Consider the following 24,580-nt stretch of genomic DNA (forward strand, 5'->3'; position numbering starts at 1 on the left):
GGCCTCTGTGACATGAGATCTCGGTCATGTCACAGATATCTGTGGAGGCGGAGGGGCTCTCAGAAAGGGGAGGTCCACCTAGCGATCACAGAAGAGAACTGGGAGGGAAGTCCCAGGTCTTTCTATCTCTAGATACTGGTTTTGTTTAGGAAAGGAAGAGCAGAGGTGAGCTCAGTCTCAAAATTATCTGAGCAAAGGTCCCTTTCTCTCTGCCTTTTTAAAAATACCCAGCAGCTTTGTTTTAATTTGCATATCCTCTAGGGTAGAGGAAGTACTTTAATCAGTACTTCTAATTGTGGAAAAGAAGAGAACATGCCACCACCCCCACACATACGCACACGGGAAGTCTGATGACGAGCGTTTGTCTCCTGCACTAGGACCAAGGCCGCTGGCTGCTCCAGGGCCCTGCTAAGACTCCAGATTGTGGGGCCAGAGTCATCTCTTTTGGTTTCTATTTCGTGTCTCCCCCTTCCTTCTTTCCTCCTTTCCTTCCTCCCCTCTCTTCTCCTTCCCACCCTCCCTCCCTTCCTGTGCTCTTGACAGTGTATCTTTACAGAAATTTTATATCCGAGCCTTCCTTACCCTGAGAGCCATCATGCATATGACAGGCAAAGACATGTGCAAAGACAGGCCCAGAAGCGAATCCTGCCATTCCTTGGGTCGTCCCCGTAGCCTCCCTCAGAGGCGCTCCTGATTTTTCCCTTGAGCTGAGCAGTACACCTGGCCTAGTATCTGGCTGAGCATTAGGGAACCTGAGGCAGAGTAGTCCTCCTCCCAGCTGTGGCTGGGGGCCTTACGTGGCGTGGAACCCAGTGCTGAGCCTCTTCTCGAGGGAGTTGGATCAAGTCAACCGTGTACTGTGGTCCACGGATTCAGGGCAGCAGGATTCAGGTCAGCTGGGAGCCCTGTAGGACAAAAAGAAATACAAGATGTGGCCTTTGAAGGGATCTCTGCTCTCTCTGGGCGGCTCAGACACGTTATGGTGAACAAAGGAACACGGTGAATCAGAAGCATCACTGTGAATCAGAAGCAGCATTGTATGAAGGCTTGAGAGTGATTCCAAAATCCACCCACCCCAAGCAGCTTTCTACCTTTGTTTGAAACTCACATGAGGTTGAAATTGAACACTGCGCGGGTGCATGGTGGGTATTGGGAGAAGGGAGGAGAGCTTTGGGGGAGGGCTTCCTGGAAGAGGGGCCTTGAAAATGACTTCGGAAGAGTAGGATTTTGACATGCAGGTCCCGAGTGCATGCGGGGTGGGTGCTCTGTTGACGGAGCACGGGGAGCGGGGAGTAGTGAGCTCTGAATTTCTGAAAGGTATCAGGGAGATCAGTATATGTGAGAAAGTTTTGCAAAGGAGCCTCACAGAACATGACTGTACTGATAGGATGAGTCCCGATTGCATGGATCAGCAACAGCGGCTCAGGACGGACAGACAGAAAGGGCAGGGCCCGTTCACAAGGTCAGGCTCACTGGTTCCTCATGTGGTTTCTTCTAGAGGCCTGGGAAAACACGCTCCTTCCTTCTCTGAGCTTTACAGCTTGAGGTCAGAAACTCAGCGGCAGCCCCGAGCAGTCCCATGCTTATTGATTCCGAAATACCCCGCCTTTTACTTTTCCTTCTTTTCGCTCATCTCAAGCATTGGCCAAGGCTTGCCTGGAGGGACACCCAGGGCGCTTTGAAGAGAGCAGTAACAACATCAAAACTTGACCAAGGGCGATCCCTTTACCTCTCCACTGAGCCAAGGAGCAACCACTGGGCTCTGTAGCTGGGAGCGTATCATTTGTAGATCCCACCATCGTGTCCCCCCGGTCCAGTTGGCTGTCTGCCTGGTGGAAATGTAGTGTCTCCTGTTGCTTAAACGAGGCAACTTCTCTCTTTCCTCCAGGGGTATCGATCCCTATGACAAGCCAAATACCATCTACGTGGAACGGCACGAACCCTCTGGCTACTCCACGGTTTTCCGAAGTACGGACTTCTTCCAGTCCCGAGAGAACCAGGAAGTGATCCTGGAGGAAGTGAAGGACTTTCAGATTCGGGACAAGTACATGTTTGCTACAAAGGTAGTGGTAAGTTGAAGGCGCTGAGGAATGTGGAATCTCCTTTCCCCGAGTTTCCTTTCCAAGGTTTGGCGTTCTGTGATCGAGCCGGTGAGTGTGTGTGTGCAGGGACCGGATCCGGGTGCCTTGTGGAGCTTGACTGAGGGGCACTGGCCATAGACGGACTCTGGGCTCTCGGAACGTGGATGTTTCCTGGTATCGAGCATCCTTGCCAAACACGTGTTTCTTTGAAATCCCAATTAAAAGAGCAAGGAAAGGAGAGGTAGGGCTCCGTGGCAATTTGCTTTAATCTCACCGCCCGATTTCCTTTCAGATTAGGCCAATGTTTTTGGGAATTTTGGACACATGTTAATTTCCATGGCTAATAGAATGTGTAGTCATTGGCTAGTGGGAGTTAATGCTCTAAGAAAAGCAGTGATTAAGCTTCCAGCTGTCAGTAAGTAGCTTAACTCTCAGCCCTTGGGAAAGTCTTCCCCTTGATTTGATGCTTTGGATGGAGCCAGATGTTGGAACGGGGTTGGGGGAGGGGTTGCTCATTTAAAACTAGACTTGATTGTTTAACAGGGCTTGCCTTGCGACTGTCTCAAGTTGCAAGTGATGGCTGTACTGCCCTGTGTAAAGGGAAAATCCGTCCCGAGGAGAGTAAGTTGGGCCACTTTCTTGGAGTGCCATAGCTTATTTTCTTGATGGGGGCCATTCCCTCCTTGATCTCAGGCTCTGAAGATGGCCTCTGGTAACTGGCTGGCGCTTTGCTTTCCATCACCGTTAACCTTAGGGACCAAAGTCAGGAGTAATGTTTTCCTCCAGATTCTCACTTAAAATATATGGTGGGTAGTTGGTCGGGCAGAAGCAGGCCACTCCCTTTGGTAGGATTCTAGGGTAGAGAGAGGACCTCCCCAGAGAGGAAAGCAGAGAGTAAGGTTAGGATGAGAAGAGAAGGTGTCGGTGGGTTCCCTATTACATACTTTGCAAAATGTTTTTTAAAGCCACTGTAATTATGGTAGTTTTTTTCCTGTCAGGCTATTTGCGTTAGGTCTCTTGCCTTGCCTATCACTTTCTCTCTCTCTCTGTCACACACACACACACACACACACACACACACACACACGGATGCCTGTGCACATGCACACACAGCGGCCAGAAACCCATGCAGAAGCTTTCGATAATAGTTCTGTTATCATAGGATCATTGTAGATTGGGTGGGTTGATGAGGGAAGAGACCCAACTGGCAGTGCATGGTAAAATGAGTGTTTCTCCCCATTTTATTTTCTTCCTTTTTATTACATTAGACTGCTGAGCCATAAGGATAAACAACATTGGCCTTGGTTGGATAACCCTATCCGTGGGAGTGTCGTGAGGTTTTTGCAAGTGTAACTTCTTATCTGGGGTGTGCTTAGCACTCAGGCTGCCTGAGTTTGGGGAATTCTGAGTGACCTTAATATTAAACAGATTCAAACCAAATTAGGAAAGTCAAGGAGCTAATTGCGAACCACAGAAAATTGGTTTTGGGTGATTAACTCTTTTGGTTTTTTTCCAATGCCGTGAATGATTACAGTGCTTTTGCAAGTTAGCTTTTTAGAACACATGGGGACAGCCATCTGGATTCTGGACTGGAGCCGGGGTCAGACTCTTCAGGATCCCCCGATGCCCTGTTAGCCTGGCTCTTATTTCGTATGTGCTTTGTGTCTGAGGCCCCTTTGATTTTTTTTTTTTTTTAAAGATTTTGCTTAATTATTAGAGAGAGAGAGGGAGAGAGAAAATCTCAAGCATAATCCATGTGGAGTAGAGTGTCCAATTTGGGACTTAGCTGTAAGACCCTGAGATGACCCCAGCAGAAATCAGGAGTCAGTTGTTCAACTGACTGAACTGCTTGGATGCCCTTCCTCCCCCTTTGAGATATATATATATATATATATATTTTTTTTTTTTTTTTTAAACCCAAGTTTGATTTTTATTCCTTGTTTTTTGACATGAAGTTCACTTACTTGTCTTAATAGTCTACATGAGAATGATAGGCCATTACGACAGCAATGAGGCACTTCTGCAGACTGGACCAACATTGATTCCTTAACTTGGCAATAGAGAGCTGTTAGGTTCTTTCTGGTGGATAGCAGTAGTTGCCCGAATGTTGGAGAGAAGTGAGTCTGTAGCTTCACCATCAGCTTATCATGAAAGCCAGGTCCACACCTTTCTTGCACAAATGTATATCAGTAAACAAAGACCCAATGTTGGGCTTGACAGCATCTCCTCTCTTGTTCTAGGTGATCCAAACACAATGTTCTAGAGCAGAGATTGGCAAACTATGGCCCTTCACTTGTTTTTGTCAATAAAGTTTTATTGAAATAGCTATGCTCATTTGCTTACATGTTGTCCATCACTGCTTTCATGTCACAGTGGCAGAATTGAATAATTGCATGGAGGCAGGATGGCTCACAGACTCTAAAATATTTCGGTATGGATCTTTACAGACAACCAACCCTGTTGTAGAGGCAAGATGCTGTTACCCTTTGAGTTGGCATCAGGCAACCAGAATCCTCTCGTGTGAAAGCTTGATAAGTCATGGGCATTACCCCTAAGAGTTCAGGTTACAAGCCTCCTTAAATTGTTATGTGCTGTTCATGCCCGAGTATTATCTTTAGGATATAATGGCCACTTCAAATATCTTGCACGCCACTGATCTCCCGAGAGAGCTCATTTGTACTTTTGCTGTTCTGACCAACCAACCACTATTGAAAACCAATTTCTAATCTTCATTATGCTCATTTAAGGTCTCTAACGGTAGAGATAACAAGAAAATTTAGTAATCATTGCAGGATTATGGGCTTCTCCATGAAACGTTAGTAGACCACAGTTGGAGCATGATTTTTTAGGAGAGCTGACCAAAACCAAGCTATTGACAACTTTTTTTTCTTTTAAAGATATTATTTATTTATTTATTTATTTATTTCTCAGAGAGAGAGAGAGAGAGCACGCGCGCAAATGCAGGCAGAGGCAGAGAGAGAAGCAGGCTCCCTGCTGAGCAGGGAGCCCGATGCAGGACTCGATCCCAAGACCCTGGGATCATGCCCTGAGCTGAAGGCAGTGGCCTAACTGACTGAGCTACCCAGGTGTCCCAACAATTTTTTTAATCGTAACATTACTTAAATGTATGTAAACATAAAGCTAGGTATAAATAGATGCTTAATGCATATAATTTATATGCAACAGTAAAACCCAAACACATTATAAATAACAATAAACAAATATAACACCCCAACGAATTATAAATAACACCTGTATTAAAATATAATTCCTATGCCGTAAAATTCACCCTTTTAAGGTATATAGTTCATTGGTTGTTCACTTAGTCACAGAGTTGTTTATGCTTACCCCTATCTAATTCCAGCCCCCACACCCCCATTCTGTTCCCCTCCCCTCCCTGGCAAGGACAAACCTATTTCTGCCTCCAGGAATTGCCTGTTCTGGACATTTTATGTAAAGAGTATCTTAAACCATGTGACCTTTTATAATTGTTTTCTTTCCTAGTATAATATTTTCAGATTTCATCTGTGTTTCATCAGAATTAATGTGTCTTCAGGTCCACTGCCTCTCTCTCCCGCCACTTCAAATCTCCCGTTGAACCCCTCTGGTGATTTTTTTCTTGTGACGTATTGTCCTTTCCCACTCAAGAATTTGTATCTGTACAAATGTCTGTTTCTTTATTGATATTCTCTCTTTGGTGAGACTGTGTTCTCATATTTTCCTTTAATTCTCGTGACATGGTTTCTTCTAATTTTTTAAGCATATTTATGATAGGGGATTTAAATTTTTCATCTGTATGTCTAATATTGGGCCTTCCTCAAAACAGTTTCTATTGACTGTGTGTGTGTGTGTGTGAGCTGTGTCTATGTAGGGAACATACTTTGAGGTTTGCTTGATCTTGTCATTCTTTTATTGAAAATCAGACATTTTTGATGGTATATAATGTGGCAGCTGCTCGTATCAGAGTAGCCCCTTCCCAGAATGGTTTTTGTTGCCTTTTCCTGCTGTTGCCTATGTTTGTTTTGTCTGTGAGTTTCCTGCATTAATTTGTAGAGTTTGTATTCTTCATTGTGATGGTATGACATGTTTGATAATTAGGTTTCATGCTCAGTTAATGATCAAATAGAGATTTTTCTTAAATGCTTTGAATCGGGCACCTGGGTGGCTCAGTGGGTTAAGCCGCTGTCTTCGGCTCAGGTCATGATCTCAGGGTCCTGGGATCGAGTCCCACATCGGGCTCTCTGCTCAGCAGGGAGCCTGTTTCCTCCTCTCTCTCTCTGCCTCCCTCTCTGCCTACTTGTGATCTCTCTCTGTCAAATAAATGAATAAAATAAAAAAAAAATGCTTTGAATCAATACATCTGATAGCCTTTGCTGAGGGCCTTGGAGTGTGGGTGCGGGGCCTGCCTTTGGTGCAGCCTACAGCTCTGCCTTAGCCTTCAGTTCCTGCTTCCACAGACCCAGCCGTGAGCCATTAGGCCCTTCTCGCTGCTCTCCTGAGCATACTCACAGTTCTTGCGTGTGTGACCTTGTAGAGTCCCCAGAACATTTCACAGCATATTGAAGCCTCTCAGGAGCATCTACTTCCTCAGCTTTTCCTTTCATGCTTATGAGTGAGCCTTTTGTGAGCTCCTGGCCGTCATGTTGCTCCAGCAGCTGTGATGCGAAACATAGGCCATTTGTCTCTGTTTTTCTGTAAGCGAGCTGGCTATAGGTCTGTTTGTGCAGGGAGCTCTATAGGCAGAGAAGACCCGAGAACATGGTTTTCACGCTGGGCATGGCAACAGTCTGTCCCCTGCAGGGGCTGTGCGGCTGCTGGTTTTCACAGTTCCCGTAGCTGCGAGGCTGTGCATTTCCAGGGCTACCGCCGGGCCAGAGAGAAAGGGATGGGACTGAAGCCATGAGGTCGGCTGTTCCTGCTGAGCTTTGACACTGTTCTCCACTAAGTGCTCTCTGGGTTTTGGCAAGCCTCTGTTTAATTTTTCGAATTCTGAAAAAGTTGACTTGGAGAATTTTTGTCAGTGGTCCTGTTGCTTTTCGGATGAATGGATTTTCAGAGTTCCTTTTTCTGCTGTTCTCAACGTGCTTCCAATGAATATTAACTTCGTGAAACTTTATTATGGATGTTTTCTTTTCTTCTTTCTCTTAAAGATTGTTTATTTATGTATTTATTTGACAGCAAGAATAAGTAGGGGGAGAAGCAGACTTCCCACTGAGCAGCCTGACAGGGGGCTTGATCCTAGGACTCTGGGATCACAGCCTGAGCTGAGCTGAAGGCAGATGTCCAACCTACTGAGCCACCCAGGCGCCCCTATTATGCATGTTTTCAAATCTGTCCAAAAGCACAGTTTATACTGATAGGACCACCACGGTTGCCCTCATTCAGACTCAATATTATTTACATGTGCTAATCTCTTTTTGGCAGTGTACCCATGAGTTATTTTTTTCTTGGAATATTTTATTTTGTTTTTTATTATTATTTTTTTAGTAGCCTCCACGCCCAGCATGGACCTCAGTGTGAAGCTTGATCTCACAACCCTGAGATCAAGACCTGAACTGAGATCCAGAGTCAGATGCTTAACCGACTGAGCCACCCGGGTGCCCCTTTCTTTGAATATTTTAAAAGCAAATCATAAATATGTATATATAAAATATATAAAAAATGTTATCCATAAATATTTTAGTATGAACAGCAGTAATGTGGATGATGATGTCTTGCTGATCCCTTGTCACGGTTTCAGAGGCGAAGGTGGCGGTGAATACGCAAGCCCCTTCTGGACTGTGTCCTTGTCTGCCATGTGCCTTGGGGTCCCTCACTCTCTGACAGCTGTTCTCCACGAAACGTTCAGCTGAAGAGCTCCCTGTGACATCCTGTGGCCTTCACTTGGCAAGAACGTGTCGTTCATTTAGTTCCCCTCTGCTCTTCCCTCCTTGACCTTGCATTTCCTTTGATATAATCTCAAACATAAATGGAAGGGCACTTTCTGAAATTCACATTTTCCAGAAACTTACATCAATTTATTTTTCCTTATCGGAATGAAAGCACCAAATGAAACAAAGATCTTATCCTACGTTTTCAGACCCTAGAATCCTGGCATAACCCGAAGCATTGAAATACTTCCTGGATGCCGGTGGAAGTATTTGTGTGTATTAACTGGGGGTAGCCTTTCAGGAAGGCTCTTTCTTCTGCTGAAAGTGAAAATGTTGACGTAGGGGTTTTAAGAAGGGCATCCTACAGACACTCTTGTGTAGTTCTGACAGAAGTAATATATCCAGGTATATTCACTCAAGAGTGCTTCTGGAAATCACGTCAGAGCCCATGAGCTGTTAAATGAGAGACGCCTAAGAGACTCTGATAATGAAGAAGGTTGAATTGCGCAAGAATATTTCTAGCACAATCTGCATCGTGTGTGGAAAATAAAATTGCATGTATCAAATTGACATTGTGTTCAATTACCAGTAACAGAGTAGAAGTGAAAAGTGGCTTAATGAATACAGATATTTCTCTCCTCAGTGCTACCTGGAGGCAGGCAATGTAGGGCTGGTTTGTTGATACCCTGGTGTCATTGGGGGCCCAGGCCTCTCTCTGTTCCACCAGCCTGACAGTGGTTTCCATCCTCACCGTTCCCTCGTGGTCCAGGACATCTGTACTAGCCTTTGGGTCTTTACGAGAGTCAGAAAGAGTAAGGACAGATAGGCCACAGTAGGACCCCTTCCTTCTGATTAAGTCCCTTTAAGCAGCCTTCCTAGAAACCCAACACACCATTTAGGCTTACAGATCTGGATTAGTTCTCAGTCACATGGCCACATGTAGTTATGCAAAAGGCGGAGGACCCCAGTGCGTTATTTGGGGTGGCAGTCAATATCATTTTGCTAAGGAGGAAAGACTAATGGGTGTTTGGGAAGTATAGCATTGTCTGTCACTATATAAATATGCCTGGGGTGATGGTACAGAACACTTCTCAAAGACCCTATGAAAGGGGCGCCCAGGTGGCTCGGTGGGTTAAAGCCTACTTGGTAGCAAGAAAGTATTACAGTAGCTCCTTAGGGGTGAGCCTGAATTGTCCAGGCTTTGGAACTATTGTCCCAAAGGAAAGTAGGACGCATGTGTTTTGAGCTTGCTTTTTAAATTTTTTTTGTTTTTTGTTTTTTGGTTTGTTTTAAGGTTTCTTACAACCTTTGTACTCAGACTTTTGCATCTTGTACTCAGACGTTTGCAGGAAGACTGACCTTGATGTGCATTCTCAATTCTTGTGCCAATCAACAGGACGCATTAAGAATGCTTAACTAATCATGGCCCTGGTGTCACTGAGAAAAGTAGCTCCTTTCTAAGGTTTAACCACAGTGGGAAGTAGTGAACAAGTTTAAGGCATCAAAGTGTGTGTTTCACGGACATCTCTGTATTCATATATATATATAGGGATTTATATAGGGTAACTTAACATGGATCCTCTGACCTTTATGAATAGCTTTAAAATTTTATTGACTTAAGGAGGGCTTTTGGGATCTATGCCTGACAGTTTTGCTGGGCACTATTTTCTCACTCAGGTAATATGTTTTACATTTTTAATTTAAAATTAAATTTTAAATAACTTTTAAGAGATCCATGTTTCCTCTGGCCTCCTATTGAGTACAAGCCATTAACATGGTTTTCCGTGTGACATTTTAGAAAGGCAGTCTTTTGTACTTCCCTACCTGGCTTCTTTCAAATAAGTTACTTTTTTTTTTTCTTAAGATTTTATTTACTTACTTATTTGACAGAGAGAAATCACAAGTAGATGGAGAGGCAGACAGAGAGAGACAGAGGGAAGCAGGCTCCCCGCTGAGCAGAGAGCCCGATGCGGGACTCGATCCCAGCACACCGAGATCATGACCTGAGCCAAAGGCAGCGGCTTAACCCACTGAGCCACCCAGGCACCCCTCAAATAAGTTACTTTTAAGCATTTGTTTGAATATGTGTGTGTGTGTACCTTCACATTCATCAGCTTGCTCTTTACATAGTGTCTATTGGACATATATTAGTGCAGGGAATTCAGTTATAGTTAAGAGAAATTGGTATGTTTCATCCTTTATAGGAATTTAAAATCTGTAGTAACAGTAGCAACGTGGTCAAGGATAAATGAAGCCAGATGTGAACCCCTTCCGGCTGGTGATCCCAATATTCTGATCAGCTTAATAGGCCCATGTGTGATTCTGTCCACATGATGGTGTGTGTCCCTTTCTGTCTGGGTAGATGTGCACCATTTGGCTTTTGTTCGCTGCCCCATATGTTCAGAGCTGGAAAAACCCACATTAAGCCTTTATGGTGGTTCTCACCTTTTTCTGAACCATTGACCGTTTTGAGGATCCAGTAAAGATTGTGTCCCTCCCCAGCAGGATGAATGGGTGCATCTATCACACAGTTTGTCTGTGTATTTATAGGGTGCCTGGACCCTGGAAACCCATCGACAGGAATCCCATGCCTAATCAGCTTCTCAGCTTTATAGATGAATGCATGAGACCTAGAGAGGCTTAGTGACTTCTTGAGGTGGTACAGCCAGCTCTTAATCTAGTGCTTTTGTACACATTTTCGAGATTCCAGCTGTGCTCCAGTATCTCTCAAACACAATGTGACGGGGCTGACCTCACGGGGCATGCCCTGGGCCCTCCTGAAGAGAACATATTCCAGCAAAAATGTTCATCAGGGAGAAGTTATTGAAAGGTTTCAAAAGGGAATCATTGAAAATTTCCTCACCTCTTTGTGCAAGCTAAAGCCCTTGAATTCAAGTATGCCTCTAACCTGAAAATAGGAGGGAAAGAACAAGGGAATAGGTTTTTATGTGCGCCGTGTGGCTGACCTCACCCTGGGTGGGCTTGGGGGCTGCCCGGTGAAGCCTCCACCCGCCTCCCACACTCAGCTTCAGCCGCAGGACCCTTTTCCCTTCATCCTCATCTGGTGTCGGGGGGTGTCTAGTGCTTGCTGCAGACCAGCAGTCTGGAACCAAGCGAGTGCAGCCCGAGCTGCAGAGCAAACAGCGATGTTGCAAAAGTGTGCATTTGCAGTCACCCTGTGTTCCCCGTTTTTTGTAGACTTGGAGGGGTCTGACCCTTCTCTTTCCTTCTTCACTTATTTGAGTGGCTGTAATAGGGCACTGTTAACTTCTTTTTCCTCCTCTTCCTTGGCAGCATCTCTGGGGCAGTCTGCAGCCATCTTCGGTCCAGCTCTGGGTCTCTTTTGGCAGGAAGCCTATGCGACCAGCCCAGTTTGTCACAAGGCATCCTATTAATGTGAGTGGGGTCCGCTGTGGGGGTGGGAAGAAGTGTCATTGTCCCTATGCAGGCGTCACTGGGAGCGTGTCGCAGGGATGTCCTTCTGGGTAGCTCGATCTCTGATAGAGGCTCTCTGAAGTCACTTTTGGAGATCGGCCCCTAGAGAGAACCATTATACTCTAGGCATCTTGATTTGTTTCTTTTCCTGTTCACTTTCAAAGTGGTGAGATGGCAGCTTTAATTTGCTTTAGTGGAGGTGGATGGGTGGAAAGGTTTGGGACCAGAGTCCGTGGGCTCAGGGTGTCAGTCCTGAAGGAATGGGGTGCTGGTGACCGTTCAGGACATGCTCTGTTGCTTTACTGTAGGCAGCTAGATTCCAACAGGAGATAAGAGCTGGGTCCCACCCTTTTAGAAACACATAGGCTGGAGACACAGAGAACCAAGCAGAGGAGGAAGCCACACATAGTCCAAGGCCTGGCTGCTGTATGTGTGTATGGTAACGGAGAGATTGATAGAAGGATCCTCGTGGGCTGGGGTCATCAGAGAAGCGCCCACAGTCAGAAGGCCTTGCTGCTAGCATTCGGTGTGGTGGAAGGTTTGGGAGCTCAGGTGGAGAACATTCTTGTCCATTCTTTGCTTTTTACGGCTTCCACCTTCTTCCTTTAGTACCTTAGAGAGAATGAAAGGAAAGGAAATGCACATGAATGTGTATTGTACTTGGTAGTAATGCTAGACCTCATGGGAAGTAGACAGAGACATTATGAACTAAATGGAAGGTTTTAGGTCATTGATGGAGTTCAGTGGTCCCCGCTTTTAGGCCCCATTTGCCAGGAAGAGACTTGCTCCAGCAACCCGGCAGCCTCAGCTCCTCCAAAAAGAAAATTGGCCAAGCTTCCCCAGGATTTGGGAAGCTGTCTGTGGGCTCTGGGCCCATACCTGTCACTGGGACTTTGGGAAATTGTTACTTCGGGGGGTCTAGGGAAAGCCCACGGCGCAAGTGTGTTTTTTGACTTGTGTTTCTTTCGACTTTTGATTCTAAAGGAATATTACATCGCAGATGCCTCCGAGGACCAGGTGTTTGTATGCGTCAGTCACAGCAACAACCGCACCAATTTATATATCTCCGAGGCAGAGGGCCTGAAGTTCTCCCTGTCCCTGGAGAACGTGCTCTACTACAGCCCGGGAGGGGCTGGTGGTGACACGCTGGTGAGGTAAGGACGCCGTGGGTCCCTCCCCCGCTGTCTCATGTCAGCACCACCTGCGCCCTCAAGTTGGGTGTTTTTAAGCATTAGCTGTACATTTGGGTTCCGATGGTGAGTTGTCAGAAACTCCAATGCCCGGTTGGGGTTTGGCGAGTTTGGGGTGCGGCCAGACTCTGAAGGTTTTACAAAGCCCCTCAGGTGATCTGGGTGAGCATGGCGGTCCTGGTGACCTTTAGGGTCACAGCCCGTGGCAGCCACTCCCTGAGTTCCTCCTTTTCAGTTGTCTGGCTCTGTGGTCTCTGAGCCTGTGGGAAAAGGCACTGGGAAAATGTCAGCTCGGGGTGAGCTGGCATGGGGAGCCCCGAGGGTCTTGCCTCCAAGTGACATGGACATTTTTTTTTCCTTAACTGTAATTGCAAGTCCTGCTCTGTGGATGTCTGTGGAAAGACACCAGTGTTGTCCATCCTTTATCAGTACCTCTGGGCCTCTGGGCTTGGAGCTGTTTTGTAGTAATGGGCATTTTCCATGGGCTACGGGGGAGTCCAGGGTTCAGGAGGGATGAACAACCTGTGACCCTTGAGGGCCAGGAGTGCGTTTATTCTCTTGTCTTCTGTGAGGCATCTGACTGTGGTGAGGCTCACTGTCTGCCCTCGGAAGGAGCCCTCTGCTGGAGCTGGCTGCTGGGCAGCGAGGTCCAGCTCCAAGACCACGACCGCCAGGTCACAGGACATGGCATTGCCGTCCACTGTCTCTCGTCAGCCAGGTGATTTATTCAGTCACCAGCTCTTTCAGCAGGGACGCTGCTGCGTGGGACCAGCCCTCCTTCCGGGCACAGCACTGAGATAATGTGTCCGGCCATGAAAAGTCAAAACCGGGTCCCTGTTCTGTGGAACTTCTGTTCTCGTTGGGGGAAAGAGAGAACATAAACTGGTGTGTAATTTGCCTGGTGGTGGTAGGTGCTGGGAGGCAAAGTGAACCAAATTAAGAGGACAGGGCACTGGGAGCGTGGTACTTCATACCGGCTGGTCGTGGAAGGCTGTTCGAGGATGCCGACATGTCAACAGGTACCTGAGTTCCATGAGCGAGGGAGCCGGCAGGTGCCGGGGGCAGGGCACTGCAGGCAGAGGGAACAGCGTGCATGGAGGCTCTGAGGTTGGATTCTGGGGGTTTATTTTAGGAGCAAGGAGGAGACCAGGGTGGATCCAATAGGAGGAGGCGGGAGGGAGAGAACCCAAGAGACAGGCTCTGAGACAGCAGAGCTCAGTTTGTAAAAGGCCTTCGAGGACATGGAAAGAACTTTTTTCCCAAGTGGAATATGCAGGGTTTTGACCAGAAGATGGACATCATCTGATTTAACCTGTTGTATTTTTTTAACCATTAAAAAAATTGTGAATTGCATGATATAAAGGGAAGCACCTGAAACATAAAGGGACAGTGTTATCAGTCATCTTAGACAGGCACTCAGGTGATCTGTGTTTTAAAGAAGCCGTCCTCAATGCTGTGTGCAAAGCAGGCTCACGTCGAGGAGCCAGGGTGTGGGGGCAGGAAGGCTGGCTGTGGGGGAGCGACGGCAACCCAGCCGGCAGGGATTGCTGTTGGCCGGGCCCAGGGCAGTAGCGGCAGAGATGACAGAATTGGGCAAATTCTGATGGTTTGCTGGTAGATTGGCTGCTTGTCTCTGGAGAGTCAAGGGCCCACGGTTGCTTGGGCTGAGCCGCTGGCAGAATGATGGCCATGGGCTGAGTCAAGAAGTCGGGGAGGGCAGGGGAGGAAAAGAGCAGGACCTTGGTTTGAACTCACCAGGACCTGAGGGGAGAATTTTCTACCTGGTCTCTGATCATGCCTTTCCATGCCCTGTTTTGGCTCTTTCAGAGGTATATCCTATTCTATGCCTAATTTTTTTTTTTCCCCTCCCAGTATAGTCTCATGAGTTATTTATTACTTGGTGCATGTTAATGTGTTGTAAACCATTCCTACCATGATTCAGCCTCAGGTTTTTCTGGTTTGGTCAGTAGTAGCCTGGCTGCTGCCAATGGGCTGGCATTTGGGCTGGCTTCTGCGTTCTTTTCGTGTTTGTTTTGTTTTGTTTTGTTTTTTAAGTAATTTATTGAGGTGAAATTCATAGAATGTTAGCTTAACCATTTTAAAGTGAACAATTCAGGGATACTTAGGGCATTCACAGTATTGTACAACCACCAGCTTTAATTCCAAAACATTTTCACTTCCCCGAAAGAAAACCCCTTACTATTAAGCAGTTTTTAGCTCCCCCCTCCGCCCAGCTCTTGGCAGCCACTAATCTCCTTTCTGTCTCTGTAGATTTATCTTCTCTGGATATTCTATATAAACAGAATCACAGCATAATATGTGACCTTTGGGTCTGGCCTCTTGCCCCTTGCACGTGTTCAGGGTTTGTCTACATGGAGGATGTTGTCAGTGTTTTATTCTTTTTTTACGGGTGAATAATATTTTCTTTACTTTTTTTTTTTTAAGATTTTATTTATTTATTTGCCAGAGAGAGAGAGAGAGATCATAAGGAGCCAGAGAGGCAGGCAGAGAGAGAGGAGGAAGCAGGCTTTCCACTGAGCAGAGCCCGATGCGGGGCTCCATCCCAGGACCCTGGGATCATGACCTGAGCCGAAGGCAGAGGCTTAACTCACTGAGCCACCCAGGCGCCCCTCTTTACTTTTTTAATAATTAAAATTATAAGCCCATTATTCCTCAAGCCTTTCACAGACTCTGATTTTATTTTTGTCCCCACGTTTGAGAGTCCTTCACTACGGACTTGCCGAAGTTTCAAATCAGAGCTTGCCGAAGGTTTCTGGATCCTCCACGTGTGGGGGGTGTGCGGGATGGGTATCTCGTGACTGGGCAGAGCCGAAGCCAGAAGCTCCCCCAGGAAGTAGTAAGCCCAGTTTGGTGACTGTGTGGCCCTCTTGTAGACGCACACGGTCTTTTCTGTGGTCACAAAGGTCGCACCCACCATGCCGGAGTGTACAGTCCCGTTAGGAAACTGGAGAGAGTTTTATGTCTATGTTCACAGAACCACATAGGCTCAGCCTTCTGGTTGTTTTCTTTAGACTCTATCTCAGGGCCTGGAGATCTTCACAGGGGCTCGTGTGAGTGAACTTGTCACCTGCTTCTGCCTCTCAGCGAGATGAAATGGGATAAGGGTGAATTAGCAGATTATGTGGGCAGGCTGATGTGAAAAAAACAAAACAAAACAAAACACAGCCTTTCTGTGGTATTTGAAATGAGTTGTTCTTTGAACTCAGTAGGCAAGTGCGGTGCCAAGGAACCCGTCCTAATTTGCTTAGAGGACTGGAGAAAGAATTCTTAACGGGGTGCTCCTGGCATCATTGAGATGTGTGGAATAGAAATCTCATGGCAGGGGCGCCTGGGTGGCTAAGTGGGTTAAGCCGCTGCCTTCGGCTCAGGTCGTGATCTCAGGGTCCTGGGATCAAGTCCCACATCGGGCTCTCTGCTCGGCAGGGAGCCTGCTTCCCCCTCTCTCTCTGCCTGCCTCTCTGCCTACTTGTGATCTCTCTCTGTCAAATAAAAAAAAAAAAAAAAAAAAATCTTAAAAAAAAAAAAAAGAAATCTCATGGCAAGTGGTGTCTGTGTGGAAGACCAGGTGTGGGGAGATGTCAGGCCTGACGGGGCATCTGAGGAGGGCCTGGGTTGTGCGTGGTGAGGCAGACTTGGGTTCTGCAGGAGGGTGGCCTAGGGGCCCTGGGGCGCTGTCCAGGGAGCAGGGGACAAGTGCTGTCCTGAGGGCTGGTGAGAGGAAATGTAAGAAAAATGGACGGAGAGAGGGCACTTAGGGGGAGGTGAATTGTCATAGGACCACAGAGAAGCTAACAGGACAGTCTGGGGGCATGTGAGCGTGTGAGGCACAGAGAACAGGTTTCTAGAACCTTGGAACCGAAGGACAAAAATCCAGGAGAGTGACCAGAGGGAAGAAGCAGAGCTCATCTAGGTGAGAGAAAGCCAGACCCTCCTTCACATTTGAAGGAAGCCTTTGAACCTGATGGTGGCGGCCTCGTGATGATGGGATCCAACGCTGAGGTGAACAGATGAACAGAGAGCCGGTGGGTGATAGACCTTCAACTGATTTCTAAGGAAGCAACCGAAAAACAACTCCACTAGACCTAAGGAAACCACATATCAGAATATTTGGTCTCAACATCAGTATCTTATTTAGGATTTTGCTCGGTCTCTTAGTCTGAAGTAGCTCTGTCAGTGCTTTTTAAAAATTTTCCTTTCTGCCTCCGAGCTTGTAGTATGCTTCCTTCTGTCTGAGGAGACAGAGCACTCCTCCAGCTCAAGATCTGTACAGTGGATAATGGAAAAAAGCAGTTCTGTGATTGTTTTTTAATTTTCATTTTATTTATTTATTTGACACACACAGAGGGAAATCACAAGTAGGCAGAGAGGCAGGCAGGGAGAGAAGTGGAAGCAGGCTCTCTGCTAAGCAGAGAGCATGATGCAGGACTCAATCCCAGGATGCTGAGATCACGACCTGAGCCAAAGGCAGTGGCTTAACCCACTGAGCCACCCAGGCTCCCAGTTCTGTGATTTTTTTAATTAAAATTTTCTTTTCTTTCTTTCTTTCTTTCTTTTTTTTTTTTTTACACAGCCCAGTGGCTCAGAACCCTTCTAAACAAGGGACACACGTCCAGTTAAAAGCCATGTGTGAACTCTGGTTGGAGCTTCTCAGAAATTCATTCCATTAGGGATGGATGGACCATTTCAGGGCATAGTGGCTTCCCAGTGAAATCAGTATCCCAGCGTAGTAGTTCAGGCCCTGAGAGGGCCTTATTCTCTGTTTCACTATTAAGAAGTGTAACCTCAAGGTTCTAGAGCCACTTTTGCTCTCTATCCTGCTTCCTTGGGTAGGAGTTCGGCTCTGCTTTCCGAGAGGAACCCCGTGGGCTTGGGTCTGTCAGGGCATCAGAGAATGAGTTGTCAGCATGTGGACAGTGGCTGGAGGAACCTTTCGTGCTGGATTTCTGCCGCTTGTAAGCCCGCCACTTTGACTAGTGTCTTCCAAGTCTGGCTTCCTGTCCCTGTTCGTCGAGGCTCACTGGAGGATTTGGGGTGAATTCGTTAGTGAAGTGAAAGCTGTGACCCTGTCATCAGCTCTGTGTGTTGTAGTCAGCATTCTGAACTCCCTGCGAGGACTTATTGATCCAATAACCATCTTAGCCTTCAAAGTTAAAACACAAGCACGTTTAAAAAAAAAAAAAAAAAAAAAGAGCAAGAGAAGGCTATTCATCTATAAAAAGGAATGGAGTACTGATTTGTGTTATAATATGGGTGAACCTTGAAAATATTACGCTGTGGGGAAAGAACCATAAAAAAAAGCGTGTTTCCGTATATGAAATGTCCAGAATAGGCAAATCTGTAGTGACAAAAAACTCAGTGGTGGTGGCCGGGGCCTGGGGTGGGCAGGTGAAAGGGGCGATGCCTGCTGGTGGGTACAGGGTTTCTTTTTGAGATGCGGAAAATTCTGGAACGAGATAGTGATGCTGGTACAACACAACGTTGGGAATGTGCTTAATGCCACTGAATTTTGTACTTCTCAACATATAAATTTTATGTCATTTACAATAAAAACACACCAAGGAAATATCAGTTCAGGTTCACAGCTGTTTATTTTCTCTTACTGTAGGTATTTTGCAAATGAGCCGTTTGCTGACTTCCACCGCGTGGAAGGGTTGCAAGGAGTCTACATCGCTACTCTGATTAACGGTTCCATGAATGAAGAGAACATGAGATCAGTCATCACCTTTGACAAAGGGGGTACCTGGGAGTTCCTTCAGGCTCCAGCCTTCACAGAATATGGAGAAAAAATCAACTGTGAGGTAGAGATGCTTTCGTCTTATTTGAGCTTTTACTACAAATTTTTTAGCTGGTTATGCTGCCCTTACAGTTCCCAAACTCAGCAGCAGGGCACCTAGGGGGTGCCGTAGTGAACTCCCAGGGGGCACTCTGGGATGTTTTAAGTTTTTTGAGGGAAACATAAGGTACTTGGTATTTGTTGGTCATTGTGCCAAGTACCATCTTTAGTTTAGTTCTAGTTTCAAAATGAGTTCATTCTGAATTTCTTTGGAAGGCATCCTGTTTGCATGAAGCTGGATTTCCTAGCAGTTGGTGTGATAAAAAGCAAGGGAGAAAATCAGGATGGAGCGGGTATGGCGGTGGTGGGATCTAACATGACTCTAAACTTTGAGAAGGGGTGTGGTACCAGCAGGTACATGCATCCCATGTTAAATAATTGTGGTTATCTAAGAGTGAAACAGAAATTTTGTTTTCTCTCTATGTGTGTGTGTATGTATTTACATACGCATGAACACTATTATTTCGAATTGCCGCTAGGTTATTAGAACTACTTACTAAGTTGTTTGGTCTTAACTATGTAAAACAATAAATGCTGGTATTTCTCCTGGCTTGAAGCTGCTATAAAAAATTTATGGCGACACTAATTGTGCTGCGAAGGAAGAAAGTTTGGGAAATTCTGATTACATTTTTTATTTCTGTGGAACTTTAAAAAAATAAATGCCTTCCTGAATATAATTTACGGTTCTACAGTTTTCCCAATCTGTGGGAAAATTTTCCATCTGAAAAGCTGGGAATACTAAAATGTATTATTTGGTCTCAGTAAGTGTTCCTACCTGCCTCAGCAGCTCTGTTCTTTTCCCTCAGAAGAACATTCTGTGGACAGAGTTCCTTGGCTTTCTATGACGATGCCCCACACTTCCCTTTTTGCCTCACTTAAGGGATCTGGATTATATACTATAGGTAGGCAGAAGGAACTCAGAAAAAAAAATCATGTAGTAGTAATTTTTGGGAAAGCTGTAACATTTGATTAGACAGTTACCTGATCTGTGGGGTTTTTGAGTCTTGTTTGCCCATGATGAAGTGTGTTGACTGTACTGTATGCTGTAGCTCTGGCCACTGGGGAAAATTTTCTTGGAGACTTTTGCTCTCCTTGGATTTCTTGATTACTCTTGCCGATTTTGCAACAGGTGCCGACTTTGTACATCAAGTCTAACTTTGGAAAGAGGCAGGGTATGAGTAGAAAGAGACGACCACACAGGTGCTTCTTTATTCTGGAGCAGCTTCTAGATTTTAGGAGCTCTGCATGGGCCTCTGTGGATGGGGTGGCCTGCTTTTCAGCATGCTGTTGGGGTCTGAGCCCTAGTTAAGTAGAATTTAATGGTTTTATTAAAACCCCGCTTATTCCCTGGCTGACCTATTTATGAGCTGTACAGCAGTTGGTGAGCTCTTAGCTTCTACCTGTGATTTTAGATGGTGAAAGAACAGGTTGGTTGACAGATATTTCCTTGAGATCCAACCTTCCTCATTTGCTCACATCAAACTGTGATCCTAGCAAGATGGACATTTGCTAGAGAGATCCTTTTATTATAAAAATGAGTATATGTAACAAAACCGTGTCTATTTTTACCTGCTCACATAAGCACACCAGACGAGGCTGAATAACACTTGACAATGACTTTCTGGCCAGGACGATCAGGCGTGACCACAGGGCAAACGGTGTTGTTTGTAGAACTATTAAAATCCGAATGTAAGTGGCCTGTTTGAATGACTTGCTTCACAGTGGACAGGGCAGAGCTGGTGCCCTGTGCAAATGCTCACTACTTTAAATCTGTTTTAATGTGGATCCTTTGGAGTTTGTAGCTCACATGTGGTACATTTGGGAGCTGATCAGGGAGACTTGATGACTTCTGATTCTTGGTTTTTCCTCTAATGGCATTGCTTACCTCCTATTTGAGATGTATCTCTACAGACTTAGGAAATAAGTCCCACGAAAGCATTTCGTTTCTTTTTTGTGCCGAGTCACACGAGAGTATCTCTGGGGTAAAACAGAGGGAGGGATGCTTTCGATCGACTTGGGTTGGCACTGATTTCTAATTACTGTTCTCTGAGAGTCTCAGGAGGATATTTTTACTCGTATTTTTCTCTTTTCTTCAAGGAGAGGACTTTTTGTGATTCATATAATCATACTCACCTGGAAGGTAGTGAGGGGCCAGCTGGGCTCTGCGTCTAGGTTCCTCTGAGCCAGATTTCCTTTCTCTGTGTGTGGCTGCATGGTCTGCACCCAGGCCTGTGTTTTGAGGGAGCTGGAGGCCTCCTATCCCGCACTGACAGTGCCTGGCGCTTGTGTCCCGTAGCTCACCCAGGGCTGTTCCCTGCACCTGGCCCAGCGGCTCAGTCAGCTGCTCAACCTCCAGCTCCGAAGGATGCCCATCCTGTCCAAGGAGTCCGCTCCCGGTCTCATCATCGCCACTGGTACGTCTGAGATGCTTGTCCCCGCTACAGTCTTAAGCTCTGCAGGGACGCGTGGCTGAATACACGGGGATTGCTGACCTCTGCTGTGGCCACAGCGTTTGTGATGTTCTGAGCCATCTGTAGTTGCTAAATGTGACTGGCTGTTCTGGTTGGGCAGGGTGAGTATCTGACCTCTTCTTGAAGTGGAAAGTCATTACTCCTCTTGCCTTTCAGGTTCGGTGGGAAAAAACTTGGCCAGCAAGACGAATGTGTACGTTTCTAGCAGCGCGGGAGCCCGGTGGCGAGAGGTCAGCTTCCCACCCCTGCCCCCCGCCCCACCACCCCCTAGCTGCCAGCTTGGGTTCTGGTTTATCAAAGATCATGGCCGTGCCTCCACCTTTCAGGATCACGTGTGGCCTGTGGGGAGGCCAGCGGCACCGAGTGTGACTATAAAATTAAAGGAGAGTACCCAGAGCCACATGAGAGCGTCAGCTGCACTGATCTTGTGTTCACACCTTGTAATGTGGGCTCGTGATGTTGCCAGAAATATTCCTTTGAATCAAAAACAGACCTTCTCTTGCCCTCACGACTGTAAATTTAACTAAATGCCCCGAGGGGACAAAGCAATATCTCTCTGCTTAACTTCTTCACCCCTAGAACCAAGTAGTGTCTGGCAGGGAGCGGGCCCGGCGTAAATATTTGCAGAATCTATCAGCAAGTGGCCGTGGGGTTGTACGGGCATCCGGCGTGAAACTGGCCATTTGTTGTTGCATCGTAACGAAATCGACGTCAGGCCTCTCCTCGGCGGGCTGTGCCGGGCAGGCCCTTTTTTTTCACTCTGCGCTGTGGAGGAAGACCATTTCTGCCTTAAAACGTCTGCAGAGCTGCTTCGGTTCTGTAGGCACTGCTAATACCAGTTCTTAGAGTAGAGCTAGTCCTGTGGTCCCCGAATGCTAATTAGTCCTTGGGCGTTAGAGGATTGCCCAACTTGTAAACAAAACGAAACGAAACAAAACTTTCACCAGCCTTACATGATTTACGAGGGCCAAGGGAACTATAGCTGGTCTCATTCTGTGGGGGTTGCTTTTAGTGGAGCTCTGCTGCCCGTGTGGGGAGCCAGCAGGAAAACTCAACAGATCACAGGATAAGAATTTAATTGAGCACCTTGTGTAGGTGGAGCATGATAGCGGGAGGGATGTGGTTCTCAGAAGACCCAGCCAGTCTCATGGTGCCCCTTCCTTCTTTCCTTCTGTCTTTAAGATTTTTAAATTTATTTATTGGGAGAGAGAGAGAGAGAGAGAGCATGAGGCAGGCAGAAGGAGAAGCAGGCTCCCCTTTGAGCAGGGAGCCTGACGTGGGGCTCGATCCCAGGACTCTGGGATCGTGACCTGAGCCAAAGGCAGCTGCTTAACTGACTGAGCTACCCAGGGGTCCCCTCATGGTGCTTCCTGTTGGGAACACAATATATACACGTTTGTATTTAAATCCGTCCTATGTAAAGCATTGGTGATACCCAGCATTCGTTTGGCTCTGAGCGGTTGGCAGAGACATATCTTCTCTCTGTGAGGTAGGTAGGGCCTCCCATCCCTGAGGCTGAGGGATCCGGGACCCAGAGCTTGCAGGTGTGCCTACATGAACAACTGGCCAGTAAGGTGGAGACCATGATCACATGTTCGGATAGAAGACGAGGTAAAGGCCCCGTAGTCCTAAAGGATGAATGGTTTGGAGTTTGGGGAGTATGCGTGCTCTGCCCCCGCGGGAAGGATGAAGCAGCTGTTCCCCTCTTCACTGGAGCCGGACATTCCTTTTGAAATTGGGTGTTCTCTCCTCAGCGACTAGGCTTGTGACTTGTTTGGGCCTTCTGATGGTGGTATAATCTGGGATTCGAACATCTGCAAGTGATTTCCTTCTGGGGAGAAAGCAGGGTCTTGTTCCTCCTCCGGTGACATGGTATCATCTGGCTCACACGGGGGCAGCTGCCCGTGCCTCCGGCCCGGCCTGCTTCACGCCTGCCAGGAAGCAGCCATTGCACAAGGGACCTTAGTTTTGCAAAGAGCAGAGAGCGAAGTAGGGGAGAAGGCTGAGATCATGTCTGTGTGAGTGGACATCCGAGTGCCCTTGGATAGCAGTGATCACGTGAGAGGGACAGCCTGGGGCGTGAGGGGCAAAGACAGGGAAGGGTGAGGTAGGATGTGGTGGACAGAGCTGTCTAGAAAATCAGTGACTAGAAGACTTGTTCCTCCTCCGCTCTTAAAGACTTGTGCAAATTCTCCAATCTTGAGTTCCTTTTCTGTGCTTTTCTTCCTTAACAACTTTATGGAGGCCCCTGCATATTTCAGGTGTACAGTTTCATCAGAGTCAGTCACCATCGCTACACCGTCACCACAATGAAGACAATAGCCATGGCCATCACTCCCCAAAGCATCTTCATCCCCCTCCCCTGTAATCCATCCTTCTCTTTACCTCATCCCTACCCAATGGTTAGTTAGCATTTCCTAGAATTTTCTTTTGTTGTTGTTGTTGTTTTTGTTTTTAATTTTTTATTTTTTATAAACATATATTTTTATCCCCAGGGGTACAGGTCTGTGAATCGCCAGGTTTACACACTTCACAGCACTCACCAAAGCACATACCCTCCCCAATGTCCATAAGCCCACCCCCCTTCTCCCAACCCTCCTCCCCCCAGCAACCCTCAGTTTGTTTTGTGAGATTAAGAGTCACCCTAGAATTTTCTGTAAATGGACTCATAATATGCTGGTTTTTTGCTTGGCTTCTGACCCTCATCATGATGATTTTGAGGCCCATTTTATTGTTTCATGTATCAGTGGTTCTTTCCTATTTTATCGTAGATTTGTATCCCATTGTAGGGATATTCCACAATTCACTTATCCATTCATCTGTTGGTGGACATTACAGTGTGTGCTGATTATAAGTATAGATATTATAAACAATTAATTATGTGCTTTTTTTTTTTAAGATAGATACACATTTGTATTCCTTTTGGGTAAATATCTCAGAGTGGAATGATGGGCAGCTTGATGGGTCTGTGTTTAACTTTTTTTAAGGAATGACCAAATTTTTGTCCAAAGTGGGAGTTGTCTTAGACTTCTAATTGCCTCAGGTCCACACTGGCACTTGGTATGGTCACCCTTTTAATTTTAGATGTTTTAATGAGGACACAGTGGTGTCTCATTATGGTTTTAATTGGCATTTCCTTGATGACTAATGACTTTGAGCTTCTTCTCACGTGCCCATTGGACATTTAAAAATCATTTTGTGAAGTCTGTTCAAATCTTATACTTACTTTAAAAAATTGAGTTGTTTGCCTTCTTAATGGATGTGTAGGATGTTTTTTGAAAAATGTAAAAGTTAAGTCTTTTGTTTGATATGTGTGTCATGAGTATCTTCCCTAGTCTGTGGCTTGCCTTTTTTTTTTTTTTTTTTTTTTTTAGATTTTTATTTACTGACAGAGAGAGAGAGAGAGAGATCACAAGAGAGAGACAGGCAGAGAGAGAGGGGAAGCATGCTCACTGCTGAGCAGAGAGCCCGATGCGGGGCTCGATCCCAGGATCCTGAGATCATGACCTGAGCCGAAGGCAGAGGCTTAACCCACTGAGCCACCCAGGTGCCCCTGTGGCTTGCTTTTTAAAAAAAATTTTCTTAATGGTGTTTTTCAAAGAGCAAATGTTTTAAATTTTGCTGAGGTCTGATTTAGCAGGACTTTTCCTCTGGATGTTATGCTCTTTGTTGTTCTGAG

The 24,580-nt window shown here is 46.3% G+C and overlaps 1 protein-coding gene across 2 annotated transcripts in view; it reads left to right on the forward strand.

Moving 5' to 3' along the window:
* The window catches only part of SORL1 (sortilin related receptor 1), a 150,900-nt gene that overhangs the window by 33,734 nt on the left and 92,586 nt on the right, over positions 1 to 24,580 (forward strand). For both annotated transcript variants that reach the window (XM_059183472.1, XM_059183473.1), the window contains exons 6-11: positions 1,889 to 2,069; positions 11,246 to 11,347; positions 12,371 to 12,540; positions 18,203 to 18,395; positions 20,727 to 20,844; positions 21,058 to 21,131. In XM_059183472.1, coding sequence (XP_059039455.1) covers positions 1,889 to 2,069; positions 11,246 to 11,347; positions 12,371 to 12,540; positions 18,203 to 18,395; positions 20,727 to 20,844; positions 21,058 to 21,131 — 838 coding nt within the window. The remainder of the gene's footprint in view (positions 1 to 1,888; positions 2,070 to 11,245; positions 11,348 to 12,370; positions 12,541 to 18,202; positions 18,396 to 20,726; positions 20,845 to 21,057; positions 21,132 to 24,580) is intronic.

Source organism: Mustela lutreola, chromosome 1 (assembly GCF_030435805.1).
Source record: "Mustela lutreola isolate mMusLut2 chromosome 1, mMusLut2.pri, whole genome shotgun sequence".
NCBI classification, from domain to species: domain Eukaryota; kingdom Metazoa; phylum Chordata; class Mammalia; order Carnivora; family Mustelidae; genus Mustela; species Mustela lutreola.